Source organism: Chanodichthys erythropterus, chromosome 16, assembly GCF_024489055.1.
Source record: "Chanodichthys erythropterus isolate Z2021 chromosome 16, ASM2448905v1, whole genome shotgun sequence".
Taxonomy (NCBI): Eukaryota; Metazoa; Chordata; class Actinopteri; order Cypriniformes; family Xenocyprididae; genus Chanodichthys; species Chanodichthys erythropterus.
The window spans coordinates 15,313,368-15,332,266 of record NC_090236.1 but is presented as its reverse complement, the minus strand read 5'-3'; the positions used below and the strand labels follow the sequence as shown (position 1 = coordinate 15,332,266).

The 18,899-nt window shown below is 35.8% G+C and overlaps 1 protein-coding gene across 2 annotated transcripts; it reads left to right on the top strand.

The window, feature by feature from the left end:
- Positions 1-1,207: 1,207 nt before the first annotated feature.
- On the top strand, positions 1,208-17,494 carry gnb4a (guanine nucleotide binding protein (G protein), beta polypeptide 4a). Of its 2 annotated transcripts, none has more exons than XM_067362752.1 (10): positions 1,208-1,395; positions 4,034-4,131; positions 8,248-8,286; positions 8,768-8,874; positions 9,299-9,362; positions 12,625-12,787; positions 12,888-12,954; positions 13,334-13,535; positions 13,665-13,881; positions 15,592-17,494. In XM_067362752.1, exons 2-10 carry the CDS (start codon positions 4,075-4,077, stop codon positions 15,696-15,698), a joined length of 1,023 nt encoding a protein of 340 aa, XP_067218853.1. In that variant the 5' UTR covers positions 1,208-1,395; positions 4,034-4,074; the 3' UTR covers positions 15,699-17,494. The 2 variants fall into 2 exon arrangements, with proteins under 2 accessions (XP_067218853.1, XP_067218852.1); XM_067362751.1 differs by lacking the exon at positions 1,208-1,395 and adding an exon at positions 2,070-2,455.
- The last annotated feature ends 1,405 nt before the right edge of the window (positions 17,495-18,899 follow it).

The following is an 18,899-nucleotide window of genomic DNA, read 5'->3' as shown; positions in this document are numbered from 1 at the left end:
AGTTCACTCTCAGCCAATAAGATTCCACGTATCATTTTCATGGATCAGTCGTCTATTCTGATTGGTTGATAAACCAGCGTTTAATCCAAAAGCATATTAATTTCTGCAAGAGCACGGAGAGATTTGTGAGCGCACAGGTGCAGTTTGAGCGCGCAGGACACGTTTGAGCACGCAGGAAACAGTTTGAGCGTGCACACGCAATATTTGAGCGAGAGGAGAGGCAGTTCATAAGAGAGCACTGTATATTTGAGAGCGCGCGTCCAGGTTTGCGCGAGAGCAAAGGAAAACCGCGCGCGAGCGGACAGATTTGCGCTCGCGCATTACATTGATATGCTCTCGCGTCACAATAATGTGCACTCGACATTTGACAGTAAAATAACGCTATACCATTCCTGCTTTTTGTGCATGTACCCAGATAATGTAAACAAATGGTAAATAATTGAAAGGTTAGTTCACCCAAAAATTCCATTAATGTACTAAAAACATATTTAAATCAGTTCATGTGAGTACACAGTGGCTCAATAGTAATATTATAAAGCGACAAGAATACTTTTGGTGCGCCAAAAAAAAAAAAAAATTACGACATATAAAGTGATGGCTGATTTCAAAACAATGTTTCAGGAAGCTTCGGAGCGCCAAAGTCACGTGATTTCAGCCGTTGACAGTTTGACATGCGATCTGAATCATGATTCGATACACTGATTTGTTTTGCTCCGATGCTTCATGAAGCAATGTTTTGAAATCGGCCATCACTAAATAAGTCGTTATTTTGTTTTTTTTGGTGCACCAAAAATATTCTCGTCACTTTATAATATTAATATTGAGCCACTGAACTCACATGAACTGATTTAGATATGTTTTTAGTACCTTAATGGATCTTGGGAGAGGAAATGTCATTGCTTCCTATGGAGGCCTCACTGAGCCATCGGATTTCAACTAAAATATCTTAATTTGTGTTCCGAAGATGAACAAAGGTCTTATGGGTGTGAAACGGCATGAGGGTGAGTAATAAATGACAGAATTTTCATTTTTGGCTGAACTAACCCTTTAAATGCACAGGACAATAATTGTTTTTTTTTTTAACACTTACTCAGTTGTGACACTGACCAAATGAACAGACTGCTGTCTCTTTAAGACCTCATCTTCCCACTTTCACTATTCAGCCTCCCCCATCCAGCCCCACCTTGTCACCATGAGCAGCTCTCAGTGTAGATGTGCTGGCCATTTACTAAAGTCCCTACTGCCTATCCCGGTGGCAGTGCTCCCATCAGCATAGACACACAAACACACACACAAACACAGACACACACACACACACACACACACACACACACTACAAAGGGAGCTGTGTGCTTCCATTGACCAACCTCTCACTGGTGGACTTCAACATACTAGGTAAGACTAAATGTCACTTAATACTGGTTTTGTAACTTGATTATTATTTAATTTGACTGCTTTAGACAGGGTTTATAGACCAGCAAGAGTGAGATGATGAAGCAGTGAGTGTGTGGTTTGCATTTCTTAACCCATGGATTGCCACAGACAGTTTCATTCTTGCCATTGTTGCCTAATGCTTATTTGTATATTGCTCCAACATATTACATAATAATTCACTTTAAAATTAAATTCAAAATAAGTCTCATTAGCCAGAGTATTATTAGTACATTATTATTATATTATTATTATTTTAACACTTTGGCTCTGAAATTAATAGTCACTCGGAGAAGTGGCAAACTGGCAACCACCCAGTGTATCATGTGGCTTTAAATAGGTGGGAATCTTATGCTGTCATAAGGTTCAAAAGGAAACTTTGCTAAAATATTAACTAATATAATATTCATTCATTTCATAGTTATATAAAGGTGCAAATTATAAACACATTGATGTATTTTTAATATATTTGCATTTTTAAATGGCAGAGCACACTATTTTAATGGCTATTTTCTTTATAAGTCTACTTAATGCATGCGTATTCGTTACAAATCTGTGACTGCATCCAATGTATTAAACTACTTCAGTAATTTTTACAATTGAGGAAGCTGATAGCCAGAACCATTTCAAGCGCGGGTGACGTGATTAGGTAGGCGTAGACAATCGTGAAACTGTTTTGATAAAATACATTAGCTTTCTAATAATATACTATATAAATTACCGAGAGACACATTTGTACTCATTTTTACACCGGTACACTGAATATCTTATGTTAAAAAACTCTGCACTGTTTCGTTTCCCCCCTCCATCCAATTGTTGCCATGCTCTCAATATCAGTATGGGTGTGGTAATCGGCTCTGTGAATTGCCTTGAATCTAGTAAATTTGGCGCCCGCTGCCTTGTTTTGGATTTTAACGAAATGACCGCGTTAACATTTTGAAGGAAAAAAAAATAAAAATAAAAGAAAGAAAAGTCTGCTAACCCTTACACGCGGCAGGAGGATTCTGTAGTGTTTCTACATCAGGTAATGTGTCAATGTTTGTGTGGTGGTCTGGGGTAACTGACATGATACAGTCACCGCTCGCTAGCCACTGTGCTAACCAAACTAACCTAATCATAATATAACTCTGTGATTAGCTTGACGGATGACAAATCTGCAGAGAAAGATTATTTTATACCTTTTGTCGTTTAAATAGTGGATTCTATAGACATTTCTGTCTAGTGCAACATGTGGTATTGATTCTGTTGTCAAAACAGTTGGCTAGCTTCGAATAATGTGAAATGTACGTGAACATCAGTAACGTTATTACACATTGCGTTTTATCGTATTAAACTTGGTGACTAAAACAAATGTAACAATTAACGGGCAAACATTTCGTCACTGTGTGGATGTTTAATTTACAACTGCGTTTTTCGAGTTTATCGCAACAAGTTTAACAGACTCTTTGAGTGTCACAGGTTAAATGAGAGATTAACACATCTGGATTAAGGATTATAAACACCCGGATGTAACATAACCATTTTGGATTAAAATGGATTTAATATGCCCGAACTAGCTGGATTTAATTATTATTTTTTTTAATTATTATTATTATTATTTTTTCCACTTGAGAAGATGCTCCTATATTTTAATCAACCTGAGATTTTTGTGTTTGTGTTTTTATTCATATTATACTGTTGTTAATGTGTACTTATAATGGAAAGCTTGTTTAAAATGCACACTGATCATTGCTTACTTTTCCTGTAATTTGACTGGTAGGGTTGGGACAAGCAGTCTTCCTGTTTTTAGCAACATTGCTTGCAGTCATGCTACTGTGCTTCCCTAAAAAATAAAACTTATGCTGAAATGTACAGATTTCACCAAGGGCAGGGTAGTCCTGAACATCTCTAGGGGTATTCCCATATTGTGTCAAACCACCAATGTTGGAATTCATATTCCATCTACTCCGTATTTGCTGTTAGGCTGCAATAAAACTAAAAGCCATAGATTAGGTTAATTGAGTCATGGAAACATGGACATTTTAAGATTTTAAAAAGTTTAAAAGTTCGTATGAAAAGATGTGGTAACCCTTTTTTCATAATTTGTTAATATTACAATTAGACTGATAAATTTGTATATGGCCTTTGAATGAGTGTTGTTTTGATTCCCTTGTTGAGTATCATACTGCATATAACCTCTTAACATCTTAAGCAACTTAATTAGCTGTTTTTTTTGTGGTGGTGGTGTTAGTTATATTTTAAGGGAAATCAACTAGTAGGCAGTGCCAAACAGTGCTGCCCCTCGTTAAACAAAGGAGCACAGCGTGCCCAGCTCTTCAGTTTGCAGTGCTATAGCTGCAATAGGTTCCTTCGCTGAATTGTATTATACAGTGAGCCGCTAGTTCTATTCAGTATAGTGAAAACATTGGTGCTACTGAATCACTTTCTGCGTTCACCACAAATTGTGTCCAAAGGGTTCATCTTACTGTGTCTGTAAGACCTCTGACATGACATTCAAATGAATATTATTTGTGTGAGTAGCTTGAATTATTGATCCAGCATGAGTGCTCCGTTTTACTTCCTTTATTGACTACTTAATGTGGCGTTATGTTTTTGTGTTCAGTTTTATCAAAGCTGGGAAGGGAGTGAAACACCTGGAGGACCATGAGTGAGCTGGAGCAGTTGCGGCAGGAGGCTGAGCAGCTGCGCAATCAGATCAGGGTAAGATCTGCTAACTTATCTGCTCAGCCAATCTGATCAAAGGATGGCTTCTGGGGTCATATCGACACTTCTGCACACAACTAATTTACACAGCAGAATACACATTGGTACATACTCTGCCCTTCGAAAGTTTGGGGGTGTTAAATTGATTAAAACTGCCAGTAACAACTTTACATGGTTACAAAGAATTACATTTCAATATCGGATAGTTCACCTAAATATTTTGTCATTAAAGGGTCATGAAACCCCAAAACACATTTACATGTACAGGCTGCCTATCATTAAAAACACTAAAGGTACTCGTTAAGTTTATTCATAAGTGGAAAGTAGTAATTTTTGCATTTTTTTAGAGCAATTTCTGTCTTCCGGTTTGAAAAACAAAGTCGGAGCAATGTCATGGCTTCTAACGCCAATGCGTAATACCGGTAAGATCCAGAGTGGTCATTGGCTGCCGGGGCTGGACAAACGAGCTGACGTCATCAGTTTCTTAGCGCTTCTCTGTATTTATTTGTAACAAAGAGCTCATTAATTCTCATTATTCATGAGAATTTACTCTTTTAATCCAAGCACTACGCTGTATTACGAATTACTGAGGAGAGTTCAAATGTCTCGCGCTGTCCATTCACTTCTGCCTGTTCAACTGCACTGTTGTCCTTCAGGCATATATAAGTGTATATTTCCTCAGTAACATGAAATTGCTGTTTGCATTTTCCCCATGATGTATTTAGAGCTACAGTTTGACTACAAACACATGGGAAATATCTCTGTAATTTAAAGGGTACATAACACACAATTTCAGCCAATCTCATGTTGATTTTGAGTACCTATAGAGTAGTATAGCATCCTTCATATCTCCAAAAAGTTAGTTTTTATCAGATTTTATAAAAGATATGCTGTACCAAGTCTTTCCGAAAATCATCTTTCAGTTTCAAACGATCTATAAATCAAGCGTCAAACTGGGCCTTGTTTATAATACCATAAGCACCGATCCTGCGGGCTCGAGCAGCCACGGAAGACATGAGAGATTCTCTTTTAATTTTAACCAATAAAAAATTATTGCAACTTTCAGACACAAATTTATCCTTATTTTGGTAGTTAATTTAAGGTGGTTTCTATGGTTATTTTAATGACAAATGTTGAGAGCGCATCAATGTAATACGTGAGCACAAATCTTCCATAACCCGAACGAAGCACGTTGATCGGTGCGCTCTCTTGATCTCATTGGGGTTGATGTGTGTGTGCGTGCTCTTCCAACTTGTTTTTTGAAACTTTGACCATGTTTAGCAAGAGAATCCAACTCTTTATCAGTGTAAATAGGTCAGAACGCATGAAATAAAATTAGCCCCCCCCCCCCCCCCCCCCCCTTTAATGTGTGAGAACACCGAGCGCGCATTTGAGCGGTTTCTGCATGGAACAACATGTTTAACAATACTTTTCACATGGATCATAGATCATATATGGACTTAAGTAAGCATGTTTCAAGTTTTTATAAACATATTTCATATAATCTATTGCTTTAAACATTAGCCAGCACTGTGTATGTGCACCTATTTCATCATGTCTTCAAATGAAATATATATACAAATAAGAACACTGATTTAGCCTTACATCTGATCATAATCGTGATGACACAAATTATTCTGATAGACAGAAGACAAGGTAAACAAAAAATTCAAAGAACAATGGACAAAAAAAAAACTATGCCATTATTCTTTCTGCTTTAAATTGACGTGTGTCCTCCATTCAGAGACTGTAGTGCTCACATACATGATGGAAATATTAGACCTTTCATCTAATATTTATGACACTTTAATTACTCACCCTCATGTTGTTCATCGTAAGTGTCGTAAGAATTTCGTTCATCTTTGGAACACAAATGAAGATCTTTTTGATGAAATCTGAGAGCTTTCTGTCCCTCCATGGACAGCTACGCAACTGAAACTTTGACGCTTCTAAAAGTTCATAAAGAGATTTTAAAACTAATCCATATATATTGAGTAGTTTAGTAATTTTTTCCGAAGAGAGGCAATCACTTTCATATAAAAAAATAAAAAAATCTTCATTTGTGTACCAAAGATGAGTGAAAGTCTTACGGGTTTGGAAAGACATGAGGATGAAAAATTACTTTAATGATTGAGTGAACTATCCCTTTAAAGGGCACCTATTATGTAAAATTCACTTTTATAATGTATTTGAATACAGATTTGTATCCACAGTGTGTGTACAACCAGCCTATAATGGTAAAAATCCACACACTCCTTTTTTATAATCGCCATAAATCATAAACGGTCTCTCCAAACAAGCAGTTCCAGATTTTCCCCTAATCTTATGAAACAGTAGGGGTAGCCCTGCTCATGAATGGTGACGATCTGCCCTTTTAGCTTAGCTCCTCCCCTGAGTGAGCGGTACACAGTCCGCCATGTTTATCTCCTCGTCAAAGCATTTAACAGCAGCATTCAAGTAAGAAATGTATTCTTATTAAAGCTACTAAAGTTACTTAATCAACAGCAGTGAGTGATTTTCTGTTTTCCTTTTGTTGTTTGGTTTATATTAACAGCAGTAGGTAGCCTACTGTATATTATGTTGCTGCCTACCATTACTTTAGTCTGATCTTTCTCAGACATAACTGACTGTGTTTGTGAACTTTGTGTATTTGACAGTTTAAGCGCAATAAAACGTGTAACAGAAATAATTTTAACACTCACTGGACGTGCTCTCTGACAGATAGCATTCTGTGCGCATGCTTTGGATGTGTGTGCTCAGAAAAGCATATATCAGAAGTTTAAAGTTGAACTGTTTAAATAATTAACTTTCATGATAACAAAGAACTGCAATGTCACGTGAGCGTGGCTGCGTTAGAGATATTTTACAGATGTTTTGTTAGCTTTTAGCAGAGTATCCAGGCATGAGTTTTACAGGCTCCACCCTCTTCTGGAAAGCAGGGTGGGGAGTAGCAGCTCATTTGCATTTAAAGGGTTAGTTCACCCAAAAATGAAAATTGTCATTAATTACTTACCCTCATGTCGTTCCACACCCGTAAGACCTCAGTGAGGCCTCCATTGACAGCAATATAATTTACACTTTCAGTGCCCAGAAAGGTACTAAATATAAAAACATATTTAAAACAGTCCATGTGACTACAGTGGTTCAACCTTAATATAACGAAGCAACGAGAATACTTTTTTGTGAAAAAACAAAATAACGACTTTATTCAACAATTTCTTCTCTTCCGTAACAGTCTCGGATATGCGTTCACGAGAGCACCACAATGCATGGGGATTATGTGACGCTAAAGACTGGAGTAACGGCTGCAGGGAATTTAGCTTTGAATCACATGAATAAATTAGATTTTAAAATATGTTCAAATAGTAAACATTTTAAATTGTAATAATATTTAACAGCATTTTTGACCAAATAAATGTAGCCTTGGTGACCAACTCCACATTTTAGAATGATAGTGTGATAAGTGATAAGGTGGAAGTGCTGATTAATTCATTTATCTGCAATGGCCCAATAATGGTGCAAAAGTGGAAGTTCTACCTTGTGCCAGTTCCAAAATAGACTATCTTTTATGAAACTCTCCAAGTCAAGGGTTCTTAACCTCTTTTGGACTGTGAACCATTTTTTTTATGTTCCAAAACTCTTGCAGCTGTAGGATCTAAAATACATAATTGCATAACTGCCAAATTACATTAAGAATAACAACAGATTTTAATTTTGTACTGTTTAGTCAGTTTTATTTTAATTGACTGATCACAAGCATGAGACACTGCATATTTTATATATAGGTAGTTGTTGCGTACGGCTATAAAAAATATGCTTAACCTCTTCAAAAATATACTGTGAAAAAGATTCCTGTTACCTCATTGTTGAAAAGTATTTTGTTAAATTATGTATACATCTGCATCCCACTCTTATAATGGTTGCATTACTTTGAGCAGTATCAGCTTTGATTATTGGAATAGTTTTTTCAGTTTGACCATTTTTTTAAATTATTTAATCCAAGCTCATTGTGGACCTGAGTGCCAGTGAATAGATGCTCTTATACATGCGTTTTCCTCAGCCCTGATTAGTAGAATGACTCCTCTCTCTGAAATGCTACTGTTCCCATTACAGGATGCCAGGAAAGCATGCAGCGACTCCAGCCTGTCCCAGGTAAGCAGCTCTACCACTGTCCCTGCTGAGTCCCCCTCCCCATAAGAGCAGCACTGGTCTAACCCAGCTCATCATGGGGCATGTCTATGGAGGTTCCTGCTCTCCTGTTTTCTGAGCTCAGCACAGACATGCAAATTGGCTGCTGACGCATGTGCTGAACACGCTCTTAAGTGCACTGAAATATTAATCACCCTCTTACATGCCAAGTCCGCCATCAAAATTTAAATGTTTAACCCATGCCCAGGTTTTTTTTTTTTTTTTTTTTTTTTTTTTTTTTTTTTTGTGACTTATGATTTCACAATTTCTGTTTGTCTTCACTTCAGTAAGTGCTATGTTAATTTTAGATGATCACTATAACAGTTAAATCAACTAATACAGCATTTTCAGCATGCGAGTGATCAACGGTGCAATTCAGGTTTGTGAAATGTCTGCTTCTTGCTATGTAGTGTCGCTGTAAATTAAGATTTCTTTGTATGCTTAGATTACAGCTGGTCTGGATTCAGTTGGAAGGATCCAGATGAGAACAAGGCGGACCCTCCGAGGCCATTTAGCCAAAATCTATGCCATGCACTGGGCCACTGATTCCAGGTCAGTTGACAGAGAGCGATTGAGGGGGGCTGGAGGATGGGCACTCTCAGAGGAACCCTGCAGCTCTGTCATTGTACACTCAATGAATAATACAGCAGGCCTCTCACAACTCAGGGGTGTTCTGGGATTATGTAGGCTGCCTTCTGCTCCAGTCTCTCTTTTTCTCCCTCCTCCCCTCCCTCTATCATTCACCTTTTCTCCATCTGTGCATCCATTCTAGTACTTTAGGGAGGAGACAAATTGTTAGATGGACAGAGTTTGTGTCCATAGTTGCCTGCAGAGTTTGTCATTTAAAGAAAATTACAAATGCAATCGTGGTCCACAATATTAACCTTGTTGCATTTTTAATCTGTGATGTTTTGTATTATCGACAGCACTTTACTCTTTAACCCTTTTTTTCTGTGTGTGTGTTTAAAACATTAAGGTTACTAGTTAGTGCCTCACAAGATGGCAAACTCATCGTTTGGGACAGTTACACCACAAACAAGGTTAGTCCAGCCCAACAAGTGAATATAAATATAAAAAGCACAGTTGTTATACAAGGATATATGTCTCTCCATTGACTGCCTTTGCAAATGACAGAGATCAAAAAACTTCTCCATATGAATTGTGCGGTTTAGTCCAAATTTTGTGAAGACACTCGATAGCTTTTTATTATAGAAAAATTTAATTTAGGCTTTTACTCACATGTAAACATTGATCAGGGAACATAAGCAGAAGCTAAACCAAACATGAATAATACAAACATCTTCCGGAAGCTCAAACATGCTGCGTAACACACAAGAATGAACCTCATTGGTTACGCATCACGTTTGAGTTGTGTAACCATTTGTTAACATTAGTTAATGTATCAACTAGCATGAACTAACCAGCAGTTCATTGTTTATTCATGTTAGTTCACAGTGCATTAACTAATGTTAACAACTACAACTCTTGATTTTAGTAATGTATTAGTCAATGTTGAAAGTAACATTAACAAAGATTAATAAATTCTGTGGAAGTGCAGTTCATTATTAGTTAGGGGTGTGACAAGATCTTGTGTCACGAGATCTTGAAAGACTAAAATGTGACAAGATTTCTCGTCGAGGCGAAAAGTGAAACACTTATTGTAAAGTGTTACCATAAAAATGAATAAGTTTTCTCTTAATCTTATTAAGCGCAAACAATAAGGTTTATTTTGTTAACATTAGTTAATGCACTTTGAACTATCATGAACTAACAATGAATGACTATTTTTATCAACTAACATAAGATTAATACTGTAGCAAATATGTTGCTCATTGTTAGTTGATGTTTGTTAATACATTAATGTTAATAAATGAGACCTTATTGTAAAGTGTTAACATTTTAATTTATACTGTTTTATTTCTATGATCAGTTTGTGGAAAGGAGTTCAGTTAGGAGGTCAAAAGTTGTAGAAGCTCATAAATCATGTACAGTAAGGCCTGAAGAAACTGAAATCATACAGGACAGAAGTCAGTCAGCTGAGTTTGTGGCAAAACCTTTTACAGTGCTTGAGTATTGTTGTCTTTTACTGAATATGATGATTCATACTCAGAAAGTAGAACTGAAATGACATTCATTACAAGATGATTAGTTAAAACATTTCAAATACACCTGCAGAATATTTTTTTCTAGTCATGTATTTCACCGTGTATTTCAACTCAATCTCGAGTCTCATCTCGTCTCGTGAGATCCGCTCTTGTCACACCCCTAATATATACACAAGTTTGGGATCGGTAAGATTTTTAATGTTTTTAAAAGTAGTTTTGTCTGCTCACCAAGGCTTAATTTATTAAATTAAAAATACAGTAAAAACAGTAATATTGTGAAAAATTATTACAATTTAAAATAGCTGTTTTCTATTTGAAGATATTTTACAAAGTAATTTATTCTAGTGTTGGCAAAGCTGAATTTTCAGCATCTTTACTCCAGTCTTCAGTGTCACATGATCCTTCAGAAATCATTCTAATATGATGATTAGTTCCTCAAGAAATATTTGTTATTATCAATGTTGAAAACGGTTGTGTACTTTTTTTTTCAGGATTCCTTGATGAATAGAAAGTTCAAAAGAACAGCATTTATCTAAAATACAAAGCTTTTGTAACATTTTACACTACCGTTCAAAAGTTTGGGGTCATTAAGAATTTTTATTTGTATTTTTTTTTTAAAGAAATTAATACTTTTATTCAGCAAGGATGCATTAAATCAATGAAAAGTGACAGTAAAGACATTTATAATGTTACAAAAGATTATATTTCAAATAAACACTGTTCTTTTGAACTTTCTATTCATCAAAGAATCCTGAAAAAAAATATTGTACACACATATTTTGTACAATTGTAAACAATATTTTTTTCTTGAGCAGCAAATTGACATATTAGAATGATTTCTGAAGGATCATGTGACACTGAAGACTGGATTAACGATGCTGAAAATTCAGCTTTGCCAACACAAGAATAAATTAAATTTTTTAAATATTTGCAAATAGAAAAGAAAAATTGTAATAATATTTCACAATATTACTGTTTTTACTGTATTTTTAATTAAGTAAATGCACCCTTGATGAGCAACGAAACTTCTTTTAAAAACATTAAAAATCTTACCGATCCCAAACTTTTGAGCGGTAGTGTATGTGTATATATATTAGCGGTGGGCCGTTATCGGCGTTAACGTGCTGAGTTAATGTGAGACTCTTATCGGGTGATAAAAAAAATATCGCTGTTAATCTATTCTCAAAGTTGGGTTGGGAACTGGGTCTATACTACGCAAGTTATGATGACTTTCACCTTGATATTTTAGTGCGGATGTATACCTAGCCGAATTGACCCTTCGCAAAGTTACTGACTTTTGGCATACTCTTCAACATACTCCCCTGGTTTCACAGACAAGGCTTAAGATAGTCCTAGACTAAAATGCATGTTTAAGGTGTTTTAACTGAAAGCAACTTGTACTGACATACTTAAAATGTCACTGCCACTGTTTTGCCTTAAGATACACACCAGCAATGTCTTTTTCTAGGGTATGTTTATAAAAACTACTTAAATATCCTAATTGAACTACGGTCTAATCCAGGTTTAACCTAAGACCTGTCTGTGAAACTGGGCCACTATGCTTTGGGACACACTTATTTTAATCTCACATACTGTTTAGTATGGATAGTATGGACATTGGGACGCAGGGACAATTTGGGTATCTCACATAGTCTTCGGCAGAATTCAAATGAGCCATTTTAATCCTAGATTAATCTAGATTAATTCCAAGATTAATCTAGATTAAAAAAATTAATCTATGCCCACCATATATATATATATATATATATATATATATATATATATATATATATATATATATATATATATATATATATATAAACAAACGCATATATATATATATAAACAAACGCACACATGTATAGCTGTGCGATAATATAGGTTATATTTTTGCTATGATATAAACAATCATGCAGCCAAGATTTTTCAGTATTTGTTTCTTTACATGAGTGTTCTATCATGTACGCAGGTAAAATAGGATATGCTTCGAACCTGTGGGCAGAGTTGTGCAACATGCTAACTCTTGTGCTGAATTCGAAATCACCTACTAGCATACTATTACTATTTTTACCACATCGTTACATGGCAGAAATAGCAAGAGTATTATGTGGTTCCAAATTCAGCATTGGTCTCATTCTGTATAACAGAAGGGAAAAGCAACTGCAACAATTTTTTTTTTTTTTTTGGTTCTTTCCAGATTCATGCCATTCCATTAAGGTCATCGTGGGTGATGACTTGCGCCTATGCTCCCTCAGGGAATTATGTAGCCTGTGGAGGCCTGGATAACATCTGCTCAATCTACAGCCTTAAAACCCGTGAGGGCAATGTCAGAGTCACCAGAGAACTGCCTGGACACACAGGTAAACCTTGTCAACAGAAAAATTTGCATCATTAATCTGTGTCTGTATCTATCATTCAGTGGGATGTTTATGTTTTTTCCCCCTTTTTCTTCCTCACCAGGTTATTTGTCATGTTGTCGCTTTTTGGACGATAGTCAGATTGTCACCAGCTCTGGAGATACTACATGGTGAGTCCATCACAGCGTTGAATGACCATTTCAATAGATTATTTACCTTCAATTTTTAATTATCATTAATGCATTATGTATATCACACAGTGTATTTCTGAGCTAGAGGCTATGAGAATTAATTGAAGAATTTCATAGATGGGCATTTCATGATATTGTGTGATGAACTGTTATTAATTATCTTTGGGTTTTATGGTTTTAGTACTGTTAAAATAAATTAAAATAATTCTTAATTACCCAGCTCTTCCCAGGGCCATCCTGATTGTTGAGCTCTGATAAAAGAGTTGATACTGCTAGAAAGAAATAATAACCCTTTTTTTCAAGGTCTGTTTGATGATTTTTGTACTGAACCTGAACCAGCTGCCTTTCTCCTATGCAGTGCTCTTTGGGACATTGAGACCGGTCAGCAGACCACCACGTTCACAGGGCACAGTGGAGATGTGATGAGCTTGTCCCTTAGCCCAGACTCTAGGACCTTTGTGTCGGGTGCCTGCGACGCATCTTCCAAATTGTGGGACATCCGAGACGGAATGTGCAGACAGTCTTTCACTGGACACGTGTCCGATATAAATGCTGTCTGTGTGAGTGTCAAAGAGAAAAGTCCTCTGCAGTGTCTTATGCTGGTTTACTTCTTATTAAGCCTGTCCTTTCATAGTACTTTTCAGAATTGTGTTTATATCATCAGGTTTCAGTTGTGCTCGTTTTTTCAGTTCTTTCCAAATGGTAATGCTTTCACCACTGGCTCGGACGACGCCACTTGTCGTTTGTTTGACCTTCGTGCGGACCAGGAACTGATGATGTATTCGCATGACAACATTATCTGTGGCATCACCTCCGTGGCCTTCTCCAAGAGTGGCCGTCTGCTGCTCGCTGGCTACGATGACTTCAACTGCAATGTGTGGGACACACTAAAAGGAGAGCGTGCAGGTCAGTACTTCACACAGCCTTTTGACCACATGGAAAACAAACCTCATTGACAGTTGTTACAGATTTGAATTCTACTGAAGCTTTTTTGCTTTAAAGCAAAATTGAGAGAGTCAAACATCTCAAGTGGTCTCATATCAGACAGTCCTGAATTTCTAAATCATGTCAACAAAACCAACATGAAGACACCAATAAAAGGCCATTTATCATGGTTTTACTTTAGTAACAAACCTTGGTGTTTTCACAAATGTTGTATTAAATAATCTCTGATGGAAATGAGGCATTCTACTGATATTAGAGAGAAAACTGGATTTGTTTGCATTCAGATATTCCAAGATATGACTTAAATCATTAAAACCCTGAGGCAGAGGCAGAAGCAGAAAACTCAAATTAAAAAAACGGATTAATTCCAGTAGAGTCCTCGCACCATCTGTGCTCGGGCCCTAATAAATAAGAGGCTTAGATTATGATGATTCCCTTGCGAGGGACCCCCTTCCTAGAATATATAGGCAGCTAATATATCTTCATCTATGAAACCTCAATTATAATGTATGTGAAAAATAATAAGCATTATAGAGACAAGCTTTCATAATAAAATCTGCTTTTATATTGTCATTGTACTAAAATGCAAAGAAATTATGAAAACATTATCTAGAAAATATTTACTTTAGTTAACTGTGTACCCTTTTTTTACCCACTATTACTGTTACTTACATATGCATGCAGTTTTCATTACACTTTTTACAGTAAATGTATAATAATTACTATAATGGTTAAGTAACAGTGGTGAGTAAAATCTCCCTAAAAGATATAACACAAGTTCAAACTATTCTTGTTTCCAAGTTTGCTGCAATAAAGTAGTGATTATTTCCCACAAAGTGGGAAATGTATGCAGATTTACTGTAAAAACAAAACAAAAAAAATAAAGAGAACTCTACTTGAGGCAACCACCTTTAAATATACTTGACTAATTTCTTTAACATTTAAATGGAAATTTTGCCACAGAGAAAACGAATGCATGCAAAATCTGTGGTAAAATCAATTGCTCCAGATATACACTTCAAAATAATAAATTAATTTTAACATGTAACATTAACATGACTCTAATTTAAACGTAGCCTTTGTAAAAATATAAAGGGAATCATTAAATATGCAAAAAAAATAAAAACAGAAAAGCAGCAGTATCATTTAATCAACTAGTCTCACACATAGTCTGAGCATTAAGAATTGTTACAGAATTTTCTTTTTAGAACTTTTATAGTTTGTCTAACTTGTATGTCAGTTTGAGCAAACAGAAAAGCTTGTATAGTTACACCAAAACATAATGTATATATACTCGTTGAAATGGAAGTTCACTGAAGAGAAAACTATTAACTCTAATTGTGACTTGAAATATAACACATCTTTTACAAAAAAGTGTAATCAAAAACTCTACATACAGCTAAAACATTTATTAATTCTCAACAAATATTTCTGCCAGAAGTCCCCATGCTTTAAACAAAGAACAAAAAGAGCTGACCTGTCTTAGGAGCCTGTTAGTTGGACCTTCATTGGTTTGCATTCCATACTTTCTAAATTACAAGTGTGAAACATTCCTCTACCCAGGGTTAAATGCGGGGTTTAGAATGACGATAACCCAGGGTTAAGTGCAGTTAGACTGTAAAATACTTAAAACATTCATCCCTGCTATTTTTTTGCTGTTGTTTTTTGAAGGCGTTCTAGCTGGGCATGACAACAGGGTCAGCTGTTTGGGGGTGACCAGTGATGGCATGGCTGTGGCCACCGGTTCTTGGGACAGCTTCCTCAGGATATGGAACTGACCTCACTTGGCGGGACTTCAGGGAGCCACTCTTTCTGATCACAGAGTCACTGTAGTGCACCACTCCCTCTTCTTCTCCTCCTTACCGATGCCCTGGTTTTCTTCTCTCTGCACTATCCCACTATCCTACAGTCAGTCAAAGAGGTGAGGACCAGCAGTGAAGAGCCTCAACTGGCTCTCTCTGTCTCTCTGGCTTCAAATCTCGACTCGAGAGTTGGAACAGACTGTGTTGTGTATATATCCGCCATTCTTTATGCTTGTATGTATAACATATGCACTTCTGACAGTGTTTGGATGTTCTGGTCTGTGGATACTTTTGGCTGTGCCTCTTTTCTTTTCCTGCATAATTTTTTTTCTTTGTCTCCAATCACAATGCAATTGCCACACACAGTGGCCAATGTAATGAACTGAAGGATGATGCTGCCACAGTATTGTAGGCCATCAGTGTTTGATCTATGACCCTTAAGTTTAGTTTGCATTGGTTAGTTTCATCAGTGTTGGTCTGTTCTGTCATAAATGGTTCAGGCTCAGGGAGGTAGTGTGTAGTTGTGAGAGAAACACTGATGTCACTGGGCTTGTGTTTGCCATCCTCTAAGCCTGACAGAAATGTTTGGCTTGTTTCATTGTATTAGACTGTATTACTGACTGCACAGAAGGATTTACCATCAGCCTGTTTGTCCCTCCTGTCTTTACTATCACTAGCTATACTCTGAGATTTGCTGCTTTTCATACTGATCCAGCTGGATGTGTGTGATGCATATAAAGGGATAGTTTACCCACAAGTGAAAGTTGTTGTCATTTACTCACTCATGTTGTTGTATCTATGACTTTTATTTCTTCTGTCAAAATTAGAACAATTCTGAAGACTGTGCTGTTCTTTGTTTTCCAAGCAATCACAATAAATAGGGACTAATGCATTTATGCTTCAAAAACAGGATACAGATGACTTGTGCTCTACATACCAAGTCTTCTTAAGGCATACAAAAGACTGAGTGAGAAACAGACTGAAATTTAAGTTGGTAATCTACTTTGAACCTTTGCATCCAGATTGAGTGGATTGAACGTTGAACTCCAGAATTGAATTGACACGATTTGAAGTAATTCATGAAGGCTCCAGGTAGACCTAGTGCATTTGTCGCAATTATCAGTGCTATGTAACTGCTTCGGGTCCATTTTTCCACTCAAAGCTGTTGTACAGCTTTAGAAGACATTGAGTATGGTGCACTAATCATATGGGCCTCTTTCATGGTGCTTTTACATGCATGTAAGCACAAAAAAATCATTTGAGTTTGGAAAAGTTTGAGGGTGAGTAAATGATGTTGCATTTTAGCTGTGCTTTTTCTGGAAGGTTTGGTTTAGTCTTTAGTTTTAATCCAAACACCAAGCATAGCCTTGATGCTTTGTGACACTTTGCCATTGGTTAGCAGGCTGGAAGTGCACAACTTAATACCTAACAAGAGGCCTTGGTCACTGACACTCGGACATTGTCTGCCATCCTACACACACTATGAACATGTGCCCTTCTTAGATGAGGAACTATCTAGGACTGTATGCTTTTGCACTAGAAAATAGTCACGTCACGCAAAATGGCACACATTGGTGTTTCTGCACGTATTTGTTTTAATGTGCTTTAGCTCTATGACAAGAAAGCTGAAAAACTGTCATGGGCCACGAGCTACACTGTGTGTATATTTCACAAGTGTTTGTATTGAAGGTATAGAGCCCTCTGCCAGTTTTTTGTTTAAGGTGTTTTTTTTTTTTTTTTTAAAGAGTTAGTTCACAGAAAAATGAAAATTATCCCATAATTAACTCACCCTCAAGCCATCCTAGGTGTATATGACTTTCTTCTTTGTCAAACACAATTGGAGTGTGTGTGTATATATATATATATATATATATATATATATAATATAATATAATATAATATAATATAATATAATATAATATAATATAATATAATATAAATATATATATAATATAATATAATATAATATAATATAATATAATATAATATAAATATATATAATATAATATAATATAATATAATATAAATATATATAATATAATATAATATATATATATATATATATATATATATATATATATATATATATATATATATATATATCCTGGCTCTTCCAAGCCCAAAAAAATCATCCATCAATCATATGGTTCCAGGGGGTTAATAAAGGTCTTCTGAAATGAAGCGATGCGTTTTTGTAAAAAAAAAAAAAATCCATATTTATAACTTTATAAACTAGAATCACTGACTTCTGTATGCGGGTCGATTCCGGCGGAAGATTGAACTTTGACCTGATGCATGACGTTTTGATGAACTTGGAAGTGCAGAGGATAGAGCAAAACAAAACACCGGTCACGAATTATAAGTCTAAAATGGTAATTTTTAAAGAGAAAATGTCAGAGGACCTTGAGTTTTTTTTTTGTTTTTTTTTGTTTTTTTTTTGCCCAGCCCTATTTGTTTGAACCGTGAGGAATCTACTCTCATCTAAGCTTACGCTACTCCTACATCCTACGTCACCGCAACTCGAATCTCTCGTGAACACGCGGACGGATGTTACAGGAAGCTAGTGATTACAGTCTATAAAGTTATAAATATGGATATTTTTCTTAAAAAAAAAAAAAAAAACTTTGCTTCAGAAGGTCTTTATTAACCCCTTGGAGCTGTATGGATTACTTTTATGATAGATGGATGTGCTTTTTGTGCTTCACCCTCGGTTACTCTTCACTCCCATTATAAAGCTTGGAAGAGATTTTGTAATTTTTGTTTAAAGAAATATAAAAAAAAAAAATATTCATTTTTTTTAACGATTGTGTTTGAAAGAAGAAAGTCATATACACCTAGGATGGCTTTAGGGTGAGTAAATTATGGGATATTTTTCATTTTTGGATGAACTAACCCTTTAAAGCAAGTCATTTCACTTGAATTGTCAATAGTCACCTTAATTTTGTGCCAATCAATATGAATTAACCTGGCTTTGTGAGCATATAAAAATGGTATAAGGCTTTTCATTGTGGTGGTTTTGGGCATTGTTTTTTTGTTTTTTTTTTCCTCAGAATTTTCTGATACATTAATACATGCAAAATTGATCATCCATTTAAAATACCAGATTGCATTTAGTATTCAAAATAGATTTGGGCTTCTTTTTCTTTGTTTCTCAGTTGTTTTGAGTGTTTACAACAT